The following is a 15,311-nucleotide window of genomic DNA, read 5'->3' on the forward strand; positions in this document are numbered from 1 at the left end:
ACTGTTTTTGCTTCTTCCTGGACCTGGAGGAGGTGAGTTGTGGCCTTGCCTAAGCAACTGATGTGGCCAAATGTGCCCATGTCATTGTATTACGTCCGAGGATTAATTTTTTTGTTAGAATTAAGGGTTTATTTAGATACGAATCAAAATAACGAGAATTTATTTAAATACGATAAAAGATTAGAGGCTTAGTTGAAAATATAGTCATTATTGAAAGAATTTCTTGCTCTTTAAGGCTTAATGTTTTGCTTCTTCTGGGCCTTTGTGGGATAATGTGGGATGGATCCAATTCGAAGAGCCTGTTCCATTTCGTGCTGGAGCTCTGTTTGAATTTTCAACTCAATCCCTTATTCAACCGGCATTGCAGCAACTGTCTGGTTATTGTCAGTGGGCCAAAGGGCCAACATCTGCGCATCACTTCCCACTATTACCATCCAAGAACGCTATGTTACCATTCAAGACCGTCTTCAGAAGGATATTGAACCCTTTTTCAGAAGATGCAATTGAACCAGAGACACACAGAGCTAAAACACTCATTGCCATCTACTTAACCTGACATACCAGGAAAGTTCTTGCCCTTGAGACTTGAGAGACAAACTTTAAGCAATTGTTATTCATTTAGAGCCTGGAAAAAGGAAAATTCTGATGACCATTTCCTACTCTAATTCATGTCTTGATGCACTGTTAGTATTTGTGGAAGAAAGCCTTGAACATGAGTACCCATCATTCTCTTTCTGGAGAAGACCTTTAGTGCTCTGTGTCCTACCCTGTTAATTATGACCCCAAGATCCTCCTCTGTTTCTTTTCTTTTTTAATATATTCTTTCACTCCCACAAAGAAAGTTATGACTCAATGATTTCAAGTTAAAATGCAGAGCAGGGTAGGGTACAAATACCTTTGTTATTTGCAGAGAAGGGTACATTCATGTTTTTAATACAAAATCACTTGTCATATTACCCGAACATGCATCTTAGTAAGGAAAAATCACATATATATATATATATATATATATTTAAATTTCCAAATTAACTAAACTAGGTGACATAAAAGAAAAAAAAGGGAACAAACTCGACTTTATCTAATAATTGTTACGTTTCTTAAGAGTGTTAAATTGAAAGTTCGAATCTTTGATCTCTTTGTACTTTACTGAATAAACCCATAAAGGATATAAAAGAAAAAAAATGTCAGATGAAACAAAAAAACAATACAAAATCTCCAGTGAAATTGGAACCACATGAACCTTGGGGTTGTCAAACTATCAAACGTTTGACAAACTTACCTGTGTTGTGCAATAATGGGACCCAGGGAACTTTGACCTCAAACGCTATGTGCCATGTGTGATCTCTGGGAAGGTGCAAACCAAATTTTGGGTCATGACCCAATGACGTAGGGGTAAGGGTTTCAACCCCAAATGACCAAAATTGGTAAAACCCAAGGTGCTGATATGTTGCTTCCTCAGCCCTCCCATTGGTGAAATCCAGAAGAAAGAAATTGTCTTTCCAATCAATAGTCATAGCTTCAAAGGGCAGAAAATTCTACAGGGTCACAATGGCTGTTTCAATGAGGCGAGGTCTAGAGGAAGACTCAAGGAGGGGCCTTGGAAGGTTGAAGAGAAAAGGAGACCCAGACTTGGTCGTTTTTCCAACTTTCTTTTTCTTTTTGTACCGTGTAGAAGGAACGTTAATACTTTGAAAATCTTTTCTCTGTCCATGACACGAAGCAGCAGCATAGAAGCACACCAAAAGAGCCAGCATTTAAAACCCTTTTAGCTTTGCTTCGATCATGGTCAAATCCGAAACAGACAAAGCAAAGAGAAAACGCCCTGATCAAACCATGGAAGAGACCTTCTCTTTGATGCTTCATGGTTGTAAGTTAGCTAAAGACCTTGAATCAAACCTGGGAAATCTGGCAAACCAACCGGAGATCCTTTCCAAGTCCTGTGATGATATCGTGAAGGTTTTTGCTGCTGCGAAAGAACGGTTGAATGCTGATCAAGACCCCGCTTTGTTTACGCAGTTACTCCGCCAATCCCCGAGTTCATCACAGCAGCCGCAGCAGAGCACCGATCCCAGCTTGCAGGAATGGCTAAAGTATGGTGTTATTACACAGGCAATGGACATGATTCAGCAGCAGATTTTGGCCGGAAAAGCTCCGTTGGAAACCAACGAAATGGGTGGAAAGAACTTGTTGGAGGGTTCTGCTTCTGCTCCATTGAAGGGCAGCGTAGGAGGAGAGATCCAGGCAATGGAATTATCAGATTCTGGTAGAGGCTCTTCATCCTCATCGCAGCGACCCCGAAGAAGGTTAGAACCTTGCCCTACTTATCTCCATATTCATTCCCTGGTTTTGTCAATGTAATGCCAAATGGAAGGCGCCATTGCCTTGCATGTAAGGTACATTCCAGTTCACCAGAAATTAAAAGCAAAACAACATACATACATATCCAAGCACTTTCTTGAGGTTATCAGGATCAGTCCTTTAACCACTGGTTTTCTTCATTTTTATTTTTTTATCTCTTGATTCTTGCAGCAGGAAGGATGATGAAGAGAAATGCACCATGACAGTCCCAGCTCCACAGATGGGAAACACTGATCTCCCACCGGAGGATAACTTCACCTGGAGAAAATACGGGCAGAAAGAAATTCTGGGTTCAAGATACCCTAGGTAATTAATTAAATTATAATCTCTTTTGACACATTCAACAAGCATAGAATCGTTTACTAATTGCATCAGTCACGTAAAGATTGAAGGTCTTCGTTCCAAACTGCCAACAGCTCCATTCCTTTTCTAAAGTTTGATCAAGTATATAAAGTCGCTTAGGATTTGACTCAGTCTATATTCTCTGACTGCTTAATTGGTGAGAAATTTTATATGCATGCCGTACTTAAAAGTCCCTTTTGGTCCGTGAATGCCCAACTCCTTTAAAAGACAGATGGAATTTTTTTTTTTTTAAAAGTGTCATAATTAAAATAATAATAATAATAATTAAAAACTTAATAAGTTTATTATTATCATTAATTATATAAAACTTTAAGCATGGATTTGCCCCTTAACTTCCTCAAACTTGAAAATGATTCTTCTAACATAAACCAACTAATAACCTCAATCAGTAGATTTAAGTTTTTGAAGATCGTCCTAATCAAAATTTAAATATTTTGCGTGAACATGCATAAATTGTTGGTTTTTTTTCTTTTTATTCGAAGGAAAAGAAATTGAAACCCTATTTATTAAGTAAAAAATAACGCAGGTCTAATGATATAAAGCTCGGTTTATACATAATATTATCAACTCTATTTTTAAAGTTTTTTAAGTTCATTTTAATTAAAATTCAAGCGTGTATGGTTTGTTTCTTATTAATCAAATGGCTTTTGATATTTGATATTAGGGTTCTCAACTTTAATCTTTAGTCTTGCAGCTCTTGACCAATGAATGGTGCATGATAATCATGTATGTTGACCCCAAAGAAAAATGATAATCGTGTGGGTTGATTTAGAGCAGGACATGCTATAGTCATGAAAAGTTAATTAATTAATGCCTCATTTGATTGTTGATATAAAAAGATTATAAACTTAGGTTTAAATTTTCAGGGGTCGGTTTAATCAAAATCGAACTTTTACGTAAATTAACTTATATAAATTATTTGTTTGTTTTATAATTAGAGTAAAAGAAAATCGAACTCTTACTTATTGAATAAGAATTAGGGTTCTCATAAGTTAATTAACTTGAATTCATGTACGTTGAATGATGATGATAATCATATATGTTGACTTGGATTTAGGGCATACTACCGGTGCACACACCAAAAGCTGTACAACTGCCCCGCAAAGAAGCAAGTGCAGCGCCTGGACAACGACTTCTACACATTTGAAGTAACATACATCGGTCAACATACGTGCCACATGTCCTCCACGGCACCGTCAATCCCGCCACCACCCCCTCTAGAGACAGGAACACAGGACCAGATAATGACCCAAGCCATGGTTAGTCAGCCTACACCAGCTTCTTCTTCCTCAGTTCCTCTAGGAAGATGGCTCTCAATGGAATTCACTAGCCTTGCTTCTGCTTCATGTGGAAGTGGTAGTGGCGGTGCAGGTGGCTCCACCGCAACAGCCCGATACGGTCGGGAGGTTGACTATCCGGTGGTGGCGGATATGGCTGATGTAATGTTTAATTCAGGTAGCAGCAGCAGCAATAGCATGGAATTTATTTTTCCTTCTATGGAAGATAAGTGGGAGGCAGGGGACAAGAAAAATTGATGACAAAAAAGGACAAAGAGGAAAATTTTGCTGCATTTTCTAGAAGAGGAAGAAAATGTTTTTTCACTTATACTATTCATTGATTGGCGACTAATCTCTAGTTTTCTCATGACGATGATCGTAATGTAACATGTGTTAATTTCTCGACTTCTTTTTTTTTTTTTTATGAATTTTGACTTCATTTTTTTTTTTTTTTGTTTTTGTTTTTCATAAAATTCGGATAATAAATCTCATGTAGGCTTAGGGTACACTGATTTTTTTTTTTGGCAGGTTATTGGAAAATTTTGATTTTCTTGTAACATTGTTGTACTTTGGTGGCCTTGTATAGGAACATTTACTTTTGGCTTTGTAGATTAAATAATATTAATTGTTGTTTTAATGTTTATATGCCTTTGCTTATTAGGGTTAGATGAATGCTTCATTTAAAAGTAATATGATGAATTATTAATTATGTGTGTGTACGTTTTAATAAAGGGTAAAATACATTAACACTCTTACCTTTTAACTATAATTATATCTAAGTTCACTAATTTTCAAAGTGAACATTTCGTCTAAAAAAATATTTTCATTAAACGCATAAGACTTGTTGTTAATCAACCGTCTATGTTTACATACCAATATTTTTACAATAATTTTGTCTTTCATTAGTTTTAAAAATTACCACTATATAAATTATAATTTTTTATTTTTAAACTTTTTCTCTTTTTTTTTTTAAAAAAGTCTTTTCGACCAACCATGGCCGACGGCAAATCAGTGCTCCCTTGCAGAGCTTGATCGAGGCTCCCTTGGAGATGAGTGGTCGACCGATTTAAAAGAACGCCACTACCTTGCTTACGAGAAAGGAAAAGGTGGAAAAAAAAGAAAAAAATATTTTAAATATTTCATATTTAGATATTATCGTCATTTGCACGTTTGGGATGAAATGTTCATTTTAAAAAACAATAGATCTACGTATAATTATGATTAAAGGTTAAAGGTGTTAATGTATTTTACCCTTTAATATATTGTGTATTAAGTTTTATAACTCGATGATCATTTGCGCCATTATAACCCACAGTAACATTATGGTTAATGTTATACGGTCAAGTTTAGACATATATTATTTTCAAATGAGATGTGCTAAATCTATAGTTGAATGAATCACTTGAATATAATTGAATTGACTTACATGTTTTTTTAGACTAAATTTATAAATTTGTTTTATAAACCAAAATTTTAATTAATGACGGCTCATATTTACCAAAATTTTTAATAAAAAAGTCAAGAGGGTTAATCTAATTTTTTATACATATAAAAATAAATAAATAAATAAACATAATTTTTCATCATTTTGTCTTGATATATTCTCATTTTGTTTGAAAGTATTAGCGAGGGTTGAGCTTGGGAAAAGTGAAAGGGGCCTTCAGACAACAAAAGAAGCCCATTCATGCTTTAATTAAACTTGAACAGAAACTTGGCCCTATTAACTTACTTAATCTTCCAAACACATTAATATTTAATTAACTGGCAATAAGTGCTTTGGATAAATTACCTATGATAATATGACATATTAATTTAGTAAGATAACATGATCATGTGATATTTTTTATTTTTATGTCACCATTATGTCATGTGTTTGAAAAAAAAAAGGAAAGAACGAAATAAACGGAGACGGGTGAAGCGAGTGTCACTATCCCAATGTCAGTAACCAGTGTCTAGCCTTGGCCGGTTGGCCTAGAGCTGGCCTGGATGGCTTTAATGTAGCAATGAAGGGCGGGCAAATTGTGCACGTTTCGAACACAAAACAACATCGAGGACAACGCTGGATTGTCTCCCAAGTGATCATGGCATATGAATCCCATCGTCCAGGCAAGCCACATTTTCCTTGCATTTGTCGCTTTAATTTATATATTCCTCCCTTCCCTTTGCATACGTTCCTTTTTCTTCATTTTTTAGCCTACTTTTTGTCAAAGTTTGGGCACCAAAGTTCTGCCATCCAATAGTCTCATTCACACCTTCAACACTTCTATTGTTTTTTTATATAATTAAAAAAAAAAGATTCAAATATTATTTTTTTAAAAAAAATTATGTATCAATTAATAAATTAAATACTCGAATGTATTCTTACCGTTTGATTATACACTTCCCATTGTTTTGTCTAAGGAAGCCTAATCCCTTTGTCACTCACATCAAACTTGTTCCACAACAAAGTTTTTTTGATGTATAATTTTATAAACTATAGGTATTGCTTGAAAAGTGAATATAAAGGATATAGTATATAGAGTGTAAAGTATTGGAAAGCTTTAATCTAAGACGTGAAAATTAGCTTGTAAAAGTTTGTACAAGTAATTTTGAATTATACGAGGAAAGATATCACTCTCGTCGCAAAAATCCCACTACTCTTACCTCATGATTGAACTTAAAAACTTGAAGCATAATCATAAACTTGTTTCACAACAAAGTTTTATAATCATATCATTTATTATGTTTAGAATTGTTATATCTAGGGCTAACAATAGGTACTACTTGGAAAATGAATAAAAAGGATAGTATATAGATAGAGTGTGGGGTTTTGAAAAAATTTATTTGAAGATATAAAAATTAATTTGTAAAATTTTATACACGTAATTTTGAATTGTACGATTAAAAATATCACTTTCATTTCATAAATCCCATGATTGAACTCGAAAACTGGAAGTATAACCATGAAAATATTCGCATTTGGCATTGACCTGCCTTAACAAGACATTATTGAATTAGAGGCTGATCAATAAGTGGCTGGGGAGGCTTCATATCTTCCCACCAGCCATTCTTACTGCATTTTAAAGGAACATTTAATTCAATCAAATCAGAGTCTAACTCACTAGGTACTAATCTTTAATGTAGTAGTGAAGAATGGTACTAGCCCTGTCTCTTGAAAAAGGATAAGAAAGAAAAGGGATGAAACAAGGGCTGGTCCATAGGGATAGGGAAGAAGAAAAGTAAGGAAAGGATTTGGATTACTCGCTGTACCAAACACTACCTTTAGGGTGACGACAAAGCTCAGAATAGCAGTCGCTAACCTAGGCCAGTTGGCCTAGAACAGCTACATTTTCTAGATATTTGTCGGTTTGATGAAACCTTTCCAATAGTTTTTCCACTTTCCCCTTTGGCTACGTTCTATTTTTCTTACTGTTGGGCGACATTGATGCCCCGTTCTCTGGGTTACCTTTTGCCCAAATTTGAGCACCAAAATTCTGCCATCGTGGTCTAGTCCACACCTTCAACACCCCCCACAACTTGATTGATCTTTCACTACTGTTTGATTTATCTAACTATACTAATTTGTCTTTGCAAATGACATTTGCTAAACCTGTGCCTTGTTATGATCTGATCCACATATCCTCAGTTTCGCTTTATTTTTTGGCTAAGGATGTCTAATCTCTTTCATTACCATATAATTTTTTCCACAAAAGTTTGAAAGTTCGTACTCGTCAGGGACCCCATGTTGTAGATACAATGAATTCAGACAAAGATAAGTCATTGTTCTGCTTTTTTCCTGGAAATATACAATCAATGCTTGGTGTTTCGTTGTACGTACAGTTTTGTTTCGAAAAAAGACAGTTTTACAGGTTAGAGATGATACGAAAGGCTGTGAATGGATAATACAAGCACATTGTCCCCTGTAGTTTCAGACAGCAATCCAAGCACATCTGATCGATACTTGTCTGATACAGCAGTCCAAGCACCAGTTGCAGAATTGGATATGGGGTTCCTCGTATCTAAAGGAAAATATAGTTTCAGACACCTTGAGAAGGCCTTCAATGGTTGTTATTACTCCACATGACCGATTACATGGAATAGGAAACTGTCGTAGCTAGCTACGCATATGAACTTTACAAGGAGCTAGACTAGAACTAGACGAACTCACTTTCATCAAAAGTAAAATCACTTTGAAACTCTACAGGCTTAATCTGTAGGTCCATAATTTCGAAACCACTCAGACCTATTATATCCTTCCACACGTTGGAGTCCCAGTCGGTAAGATCGCTTGCTGTCGTCTCTTCCTTGGATTCTTGCTTCACGGTTGGGGTTGTGGGAGATGGGTTCAAGCAGTGATGATGATGGTGCTGTTGTTTGCTTGAGATTTTGGAGTCACCCGATGTGACCATATTGTAAGATTTCCAAGGTTCAGAATGATCTGTGATGATTTGGGGAGCCTTGGATGAGTCTCTGCAGGTGTGGCTGCCAATGTAAACTGTCTGAAACATTTGGGAATCATCTTCCATTCTTTGGACTTGTTTGGTTGCTCTGCAGCCTTGATCATACTTTCGAGTGCACCTGAAGTAACTCCTGTTCATGACAAAGGAAGGAGCCCATGATTAATCAGCTTAAATTCAGTTCTTGTCTTGATTAAGAAATTAGTGTACTGATATTTCTTTCTGTTTGTCCTATAGGACGTCCTGCCTATTTTCACATATTTCCACAACTACTTTATTACTGACTCCTGATTTTTCCACCACTTATGCGACCTTTTTCTTACTCAAAAAGGTTCCGTTTCAGTACAGTTGATTGCTTAGAAGATAAGATATATGAATAATCATGACAAATTTAGAAAATCACCCATACATGAAGAATCATTTTCATACAATGGATTCCATCTGTTTTTTAATTTCATTGCCAAATGAGCAAGGACCTGTGATGTGACTATACCTTGGGTGCTTAGCATTGAGGATCTCCTTTTGTCCGTACTTCCTCCAGGCATGGCCATCTTCCATTGCGGCAGAAATCACTGTCCAAGTATTTGCAGCCCTCCTGGAAAGCCAACACATCGGATCAATATTAGAATCTATTATTATGTGAACATTTAATGAAGCCATGTACAAACAAAAAAACTCTGTTGTTTCTTAGATTGGAATTGGAATTGGACTAGAAGAATCTTTACTTTCTCTTGTAACAGCCTCTCCTGTCCTTGGAGGACGGTCTCTTCCTGCTCTCACTAGAATCTTCAGACCTCCGGTCAACACAACAGGGGGAATCATCGTTAGAATTAGTCGCCTGATTCCGAGACACCTGAGCCGAGTCACAAGAACTCAGCACAGAAATCGTCTCATTGAAAGATCTCAAGATCTTCTGCACAAGTTCCTTAGCCGTGAGTTGCCCACGTTCTTCAGAGGGCTTGTGGAAAAGAATCTGAAGCTGGGTAGCACACTCTTGCCCATGAACAAGTTCTTGTATCACCCTTTTCTTGTCGCTAGACAGCCTTTCAGGGCAGGGGAAAAGGGTAGTACCCATAACTGTTATCAGCAAGAAAAAAGAAACGTGTCTACTTTCTACTTGGCTTTGCTCGCTCCAAGTAAGTAGTTAGGTTGCAAGGGATCAGAAGAGATAAGGATTTAAAACATAGCTTTGACAGGAAAAAGGCAGAGGTGAGGAAGGGGAGAAGCAAATGAAGGGAAAATGTCAGGAAGGGGGCATTGTTATTAAGTGGGGGATAGTGAAAGAAACAAATGCTGACAAAAGCGAGCTGACGTTACTCTCCTGATGGAAGCCTGATGCCAACGTTATCTCTCCCTACCTTGCTTTTCCCTTTGTTTTTTTCTGGCTGGAACCTGAGGCTGACGCCTCCTTTTCTTTCTCATCTACAAACACTGAGCAACAACTAGTGCACTTGTTCAATTCATATGGAAAAAAGAAAACAAAGGGGTTTGCTGATGATAAACAATTCCACCCCAAGCCATCATTATCTAGAGAAACAGTGGCCTCAAGGAGTATTAAATGGGTGTGGAAAAACTATTTTAATGTTTGAAATTCAAGGTAGGGTGGCTCTCAAAGATTATTCCATTGTTTTCCCCATGGACGACTTTACTGTAAAAATACTGCCATCTATCGTATAATCTCTAGTTCATATTTCTTTTTTGCCTGCCTTGGGTGTTGAAAATTCAGGAATACATAAGCATTTTAGACAGTCCAATGAATGGAATTCGTCGTGCACCATGCTGTTTGTAAAGTATTGGGATTCATCTCCAAGAAAAGATTTACTTATCTAATCAAATTGCAATATATATATATATATATATATATATTGTGATGATCTACAAGTAGGTACCATGTGGGTGTGGCCATGTTTCCTATTGAAAACCAAAAGCTGGCAGAAGCCATTTGTTTTTCTTTCTTTCTTTCCATTCAACTCTATCATATTCTTTGTTTCGGATAATTTTAAATACGATCCGTTTTCATAAAATATTACAAAATTAAAAAAAAATTTGAATTCGGGGTTTTTTTGTTTTGTGTCTTAGAAGTATAGACACTTTTTTTTAAGTCAAAAAAAAAAGAATGGAAATTAGGAAAGGAATGGATAGATGTTTGAAGAAATTAAGGCAGGCTGGGGTAGGAGATAATGATATAATGAACAAAACATGACTAAAGAAAAAGTTATGGGAATATAAAAATAATAGAAAGCAAAGAAAAGAAACAGATGAATTAGTTTGTGATTGATATTGATAAGGAGTGTGGAAGTCCATGCACTGAAGTTTCCATGAGTCTTCCTTCCCCTTCCCTTCTAGATGAACTGGTTCCATGTTTTTGACAAATTGCCCCTCCCCCCTTTGATTGCTTGAGATTTTTAGTAAAATATTAGGTTGACTAGTCTAGAAGCAGAAAGTGATGTGTTATTTCCTTTGATCCTTGGTGTAATATTATTTCTGGCAGTAAAGCCAAAACTATAACTTTCAAGCTTACAAATTCTCTTGTCCTATATCATTGTATTCCAAAAATAGGAAAAACTAATGCTGTAATTTTCAATATTAAATTCATTATTATATAGTAGTTTAAATATGGAAATGCATGAAAACAATGTAAAATTTCAATACAAAATGTATTCAAATTCAAATTTTTGTTTAAATTTTCGTGAAAATTAAAGAGAGATAAACATTTCGGGTCAAAGGGAGTAATAATTTAAAAAAAAAATTATCAATTGTAATATATGTTTGAAATTGTGTGATATTATTTATTATTTACACATCTTATAATTATTATTATTTTGAATTCGGATCATTTAGCTCGTGTCACGACCTAAATATAATAAATTTTGACACGTATCGAGAAGAAAATGAAAATAAACCTTCTAGAAGCATTATTATATACCCAATTATTGTTTTGATTAGTTAATTTGTAAATCAAGAAAGGTCAAAAGGCCTTCCTAATTTGAATGTGGCATTTTTTGTTTTTAATTTGGCTTTGGTAAAAGCAACTTGACTACTAGCACAAATGCAACATGAAAATATACTTAGTTTAACCCAAGTTGTCAATTCCACATCATGCACATAGTTGATTAATACCATCTTGAGGAAAATCTTTGATTGATGATTAGAATTACTGTTAAATTGGTTTTAATGATTCATTTAAAAGAAAACCCAGACTAAGAATGCTATCGGTTATCAATAATTCAATAATTATTATCTAATACGTCGATGATGGAATTTAAAACCCGAATAGGAATTAATGTTGTCGATAATCATTAATAGAGTTCTTTAATTTCACAACACGAATTAAAAAAGATGATACGGATTTATTTAAGGTATATTTAAATAAAAATTAATTATTTAATTAATTAGTAAATGAACATGTGATAATTATATAAATTTGACTAAGATATAAAAAAAAATACGCTCGTAATTGGATTTGGACAAATGGGCTTTTTTGGGTTTGGATACTGCAGAAATGGGCTTAAAATGAGCCCATTTGGTAGTTATTTGACCCGATATACCCAACAAGTATCAGCCCGGAAGGAATAGAGCAAAGTAGAAGGAAGAGCAGAAGGAAATGCTAAGGTGCAGACCACCTCTATCGCTGGCGCTGAGGATGCTGTCATCATCTTCCCATACCTCTAACCCCAACCCTATATTCCATCTTCCCTGCACTTCTCGACCAACCTCTGGTCTTCCCCTCAAGGCTCGTCTCTCTAATTCTTGCAGTTCCGATCGGAGGATGACGCTGTCCAAGTGCTTCACTGGGGCCGCGGCTGACCCGATTCCCGTCTCGTCTTCGGGCAAACCCCATTGTTGCCAGAACCCCGAGGAACCCGACTCGGACTCACTCGTGGTCGTCTCTTTTTACAGGTTTGCTGACTTTCCAGACCATGCTGATTTGCGTAAACCCTTGAAGAAACTTTGCGAGGACCTGGTACTCCTCAATTCTCTCTCTTTCATCACTTTAAAGTGATATATTCGTTTAGTATGTTTTGTAGTATAAGCTGCTTTAAACATTTGAAGGAATGCTGGTTGATAATTAGGAGGAGTTTTATGTTATTACCGTGAATTCTCAAAGCATGGGATGTTTTGATTTTTTAATAAAAATTGATTTTTTTTTTCATTTTTTTTGATATCCAAGCTCATTTTATTCGTGGAGAATATAGGGTATCGGCTTTTTTTTGTTAGTTTGAAAATATTCATGCTTTTTATTGTGGGATGCAGAAAATGATGGTGATTGTTCTTGGATTTAGCTGTATGGCACTTATCTAGCTGTTAGGAACATATTCTTTTATTCTTGGCATGGTAATTCAACACCACTTGCTGCCTTGAGATTTTGTTGTGCACATTCTATGTAACTTTATTGCATTCATGTCAGTCGTACCTTACCAAGCTGATCCCATCAGCGTGTTTCAGGTGGCATCATTCTTGCCCCTGAAGGGATCAATGGTAGCATTTGTGGCACACGGGAATCGGTGGAAAGAGTCCTAGGATTCATTCAAACTGATGACCGCTTAAAAGGGTTAAGGCAGATAGAGTCACCGGTTAGTCCTGAGCAGGAAGCTATCCATCATGGACACTCTACTAGTTCTCCTCTTGCAGCAGGTGAGGATGCACCCTTTCGGTGGGACCATGTGAGAGTGAAGTTGAAGAAAGAGGTATTTTCTTTATAAGCAAAGCAATAAGTGGCATGCTTTTTTATAATTTAATCTGTCACTTGTCAACTTCTTATAACAATGTTGCTCCTTTGTTCATGTTTAAGCAGATTGTTACTCTTGGAATGCCAGAAGTATCACCCATTGAAAAGGTTGGAAAGTATGTCAGCCCAAAGGATTGGAATGCTTTGATCAGTGATCCAGATACTGTGAGTAAAGAAACTTTGTTGCAGCTTTGGTCACTCCATTGTGATTTACTAATTTGCTTTTCAGGATTTCACAAATCTTTATTTGTTTTGGGTTCTCTATGTATGTACCATTCAAAGATCAAACCAGTTTCTTGAAACCCCCTTTTGTCTTCAAGCATTGCTCTTTCATGTACAGCTTGTCATTGGATGGCTTATCTGATGTGGGATATAGAGATTTGACTAGCTTTCTTCTTAGTTTAAACTTTTGAGTCAACAACCTCATTTTATTCTGTTGTGGCATTCTGGAAGAGTATTAGTGGCGTTTAACAGTTTTTGTTTCTCGCTTAGGTCGATCTGGTTTGACTGCAATGGAAATGGTTTAAGGTCTTCGGTGCAAAAGTTATAATTTTTTATTGATATTTACTTTATTTCAGCAAGAAAGCAAGTGTGAAATACTAAGAAATGCACTTTGTATGCCTGAAGTACTTTGATTTCAGATGCTTATTGTTCCAAGCTTATTAAGATTGATAACATCAAAAAGTTTTGACTCCCTACACGGTTCATGTGTGTCTTTCATGAGGGTTCTGATGTTCGCTTTCTTTTTGGTCTCAACTGCAAAATCATTTGAATTCAATATTAAGCCAATTAGCAGGTCAAGGCATCAATTAATGACGTTCTTTGAGTTGAAAATTGGCAATAAATAATAGCGATGCGCCATGCTATCAAAACTTTTTGTTTTGATTGGTTTTGAACAAGTCGCGACGTTTTAGTCAGCAAAAAAATTATTTGCTACCCCCCTACCACCACTCTGTTGACCTGTTAGAAGTGGTGGAGGGATTGCAACTGATTGTTTTAACTGATCTTGTTGCTTATTTTATATTTAGGTGGTAATTGATGTTCGCAATAATTATGAAACTAGAATTGGGATGTTCAAAGGAGCAGTGGATCCATGTACCACGGCATTTCGTGAGTTCCCACCTTGGGTGGAGGACCAGTTCCGACTTGATGGTTCAGAACTGGAGCATGCAAACATGGAGAAGAAAGGATTGGATGAAAGCATCAATAAAGATGCAGAGATTCCAAAACAAAAAATGCCAAAGCGGGTTGCAATGTATTGCACAGGAGGAATTCGATGCGAGAAAGCTTCGAGTTTTCTGCTCAACAAAGGTTTTGAGGAGGTTGCTTTCCCTTTTGAACCTACATTATATGATGTTTGGTGATCCATGGTCATGATGCTTTGTCATTGTTTCGGTAGTAAAGTTATTCTTTTTGGAGTTGTTTCTGGATGAAATTGTTTCTTGAAATAACTTGAGAGTCTATCTGTAAAATTAGAGATCTCTTCACTAATTACATTTGATTCTTAAATCAATTTTCCTTTTAAATATTTTGTTAGGTCTATCATTTGAAAGGTGGGATTTTAAAATACCTGGAGGAAGTTCCCAAAACAGAGAGTCTGTGGGAGGGGGAGTGCTTTGTGTTTGACAAGCGGGTCTCTGTTGAGCACGGTCTAGTACAAGGAAATTTCAAGCTTTGCTATGGGTGTAAGCAACCTGTTAGTGATGCTGACATGGAAGCACCAGAGTGGGAGTATGGGGTTTCTTGTCCCCACTGTTTCTTGTCGAAGTCCGAAGAGGAGAAAGAGAGAGCAAGAGCACGACAGAGGCAATTTGAGACGTGGGGCATTATTGGTGGTCTGGATAAGGGCCGGCGACCTGCATCAAAGCCGGATAGTATAAAGAGGAACCAAACCAAGCTTTCATCTTCAGTTTAAGGTAGTCAGCAGATGATCAATTAGTGATGTAAGAGTCCGTTTTGACTCTGAAGGTTTTAGATAGGAATTAGTGATTGGAGATGTCCAACACAGTTTTGTACTGAGCTTGTAGACAGGAAGCTTGTTAGGTCAAAATGAGGAAATGGGACTTTGTTTCAAACTTGTTGAAGTTGGTTTTGTGTGCCATTTTGATTCAGACTCCATTAATGTATCTTGTAAGAATGTCAATTACT

At 36.3% G+C, this 15,311-nt stretch overlaps 3 protein-coding genes and 1 non-coding gene across 5 annotated transcripts; 3 read left to right on the top strand and 1 right to left on the bottom strand.

Annotated features, from left to right (window-relative positions):
- Positions 1–1,566: 1,566 nt before the first annotated feature.
- On the top strand, positions 1,567–4,617 carry WRKY55 (WRKY DNA-binding protein 55). Its single transcript, XM_007011304.3, has 3 exons — positions 1,567–2,303; positions 2,530–2,664; positions 3,779–4,617. The coding sequence occupies exons 1-3, from the start codon at positions 1,783–1,785 to the stop codon at positions 4,254–4,256; spliced, it is 1,134 nt and encodes a 377-aa protein (XP_007011366.3). The 5' UTR covers positions 1,567–1,782; the 3' UTR covers positions 4,257–4,617.
- Positions 4,618–8,009: 3,392 nt separating this feature from the next.
- WRKY54 (WRKY DNA-binding protein 54) lies at positions 8,010–9,664 on the bottom strand. The gene is made up of 3 exons (XM_018129667.2): positions 9,160–9,664; positions 8,928–9,029; positions 8,010–8,567 (listed from the first exon to the last, which is right to left on the bottom strand). The coding sequence occupies exons 1-3, from the start codon at positions 9,507–9,509 to the stop codon at positions 8,132–8,134; spliced, it is 888 nt and encodes a 295-aa protein (XP_017985156.1). The 5' UTR covers positions 9,510–9,664; the 3' UTR covers positions 8,010–8,131.
- Positions 9,665–12,011: 2,347 nt separating this feature from the next.
- LOC18587502 (Rhodanese/Cell cycle control phosphatase superfamily protein) lies at positions 12,012–15,306 on the top strand. 2 transcript variants are annotated; one of them, XM_018129675.2, is made up of 5 exons: positions 12,012–12,398; positions 12,871–13,122; positions 13,230–13,328; positions 14,192–14,485; positions 14,701–15,306. In XM_018129675.2, exons 1-5 carry the CDS (start codon positions 12,039–12,041, stop codon positions 15,076–15,078), a joined length of 1,383 nt encoding a protein of 460 aa, XP_017985164.1. In that variant the 5' UTR covers positions 12,012–12,038; the 3' UTR covers positions 15,079–15,306. The 2 variants fall into 2 exon arrangements, with proteins under 2 accessions (XP_017985164.1, XP_088666852.1); XM_088810726.1 differs by having other exon boundaries at positions 14,192–14,474; positions 14,701–14,930.
- LOC148760602 (small nucleolar RNA snoR86) lies at positions 13,958–14,073 on the top strand. The gene has a single exon (XR_016023259.1). It is a non-coding gene; the product is annotated as a small nucleolar RNA snoR86 (small nucleolar RNA).
- Positions 15,307–15,311: the final 5 nt, after the last annotated feature.

The sequence above is a fragment of the Theobroma cacao genome, chromosome 10, assembly GCF_053813885.1.
Source record: "Theobroma cacao isolate CCN51 chromosome 10, ASM5381388v1, whole genome shotgun sequence".
NCBI classification, from domain to species: domain Eukaryota; kingdom Viridiplantae; phylum Streptophyta; class Magnoliopsida; order Malvales; family Malvaceae; genus Theobroma; species Theobroma cacao.

What these genes read in the sequence shown, in the direction of transcription:
- WRKY55 (XM_007011304.3), top strand. Translation starts at nt 1,783, where the DNA reads ATGGTCAAATCCGAAACAGACAAAGCAAAGAGAAAACGCCCTGATCAA. An exon ending in TCGCAGCGACCCCGAAGAAG is followed by an intron (nt 2,304 to 2,529) that starts GTTAGAACCTTG and finishes TGATTCTTGCAG; the next exon opens with CAGGAAGGATGATGAAGAGA. An exon ending in CTGGGTTCAAGATACCCTAG is followed by an intron (nt 2,665 to 3,778) that starts GTAATTAATTAA and finishes ACTTGGATTTAG; the next exon opens with GGCATACTACCGGTGCACAC.
- LOC18587502 (XM_018129675.2), top strand. Translation starts at nt 12,039, where the DNA reads ATGCTAAGGTGCAGACCACCTCTATCGCTGGCGCTGAGGATGCTGTCA. An exon ending in AGAAACTTTGCGAGGACCTG is followed by an intron (nt 12,399 to 12,870) that starts GTACTCCTCAAT and finishes TGATCCCATCAG; the next exon opens with CGTGTTTCAGGTGGCATCAT. An exon ending in TGATCAGTGATCCAGATACT is followed by an intron (nt 13,329 to 14,191) that starts GTGAGTAAAGAA and finishes TTTTATATTTAG; the next exon opens with GTGGTAATTGATGTTCGCAA.
- WRKY54 (XM_018129667.2), bottom strand. Translation starts at nt 9,509, where the DNA reads ATGGGTACTACCCTTTTCCCCTGCCCTGAAAGGCTGTCTAGCGACAAG. An exon ending in AGAGGCTGTTACAAGAGAAA is followed by an intron (nt 9,030 to 9,159) that starts GTAAAGATTCTT and finishes TTGGCTTTCCAG; the next exon opens with GAGGGCTGCAAATACTTGGA. An exon ending in CTCAATGCTAAGCACCCAAG is followed by an intron (nt 8,568 to 8,927) that starts GTATAGTCACAT and finishes TGTCATGAACAG; the next exon opens with GAGTTACTTCAGGTGCACTC.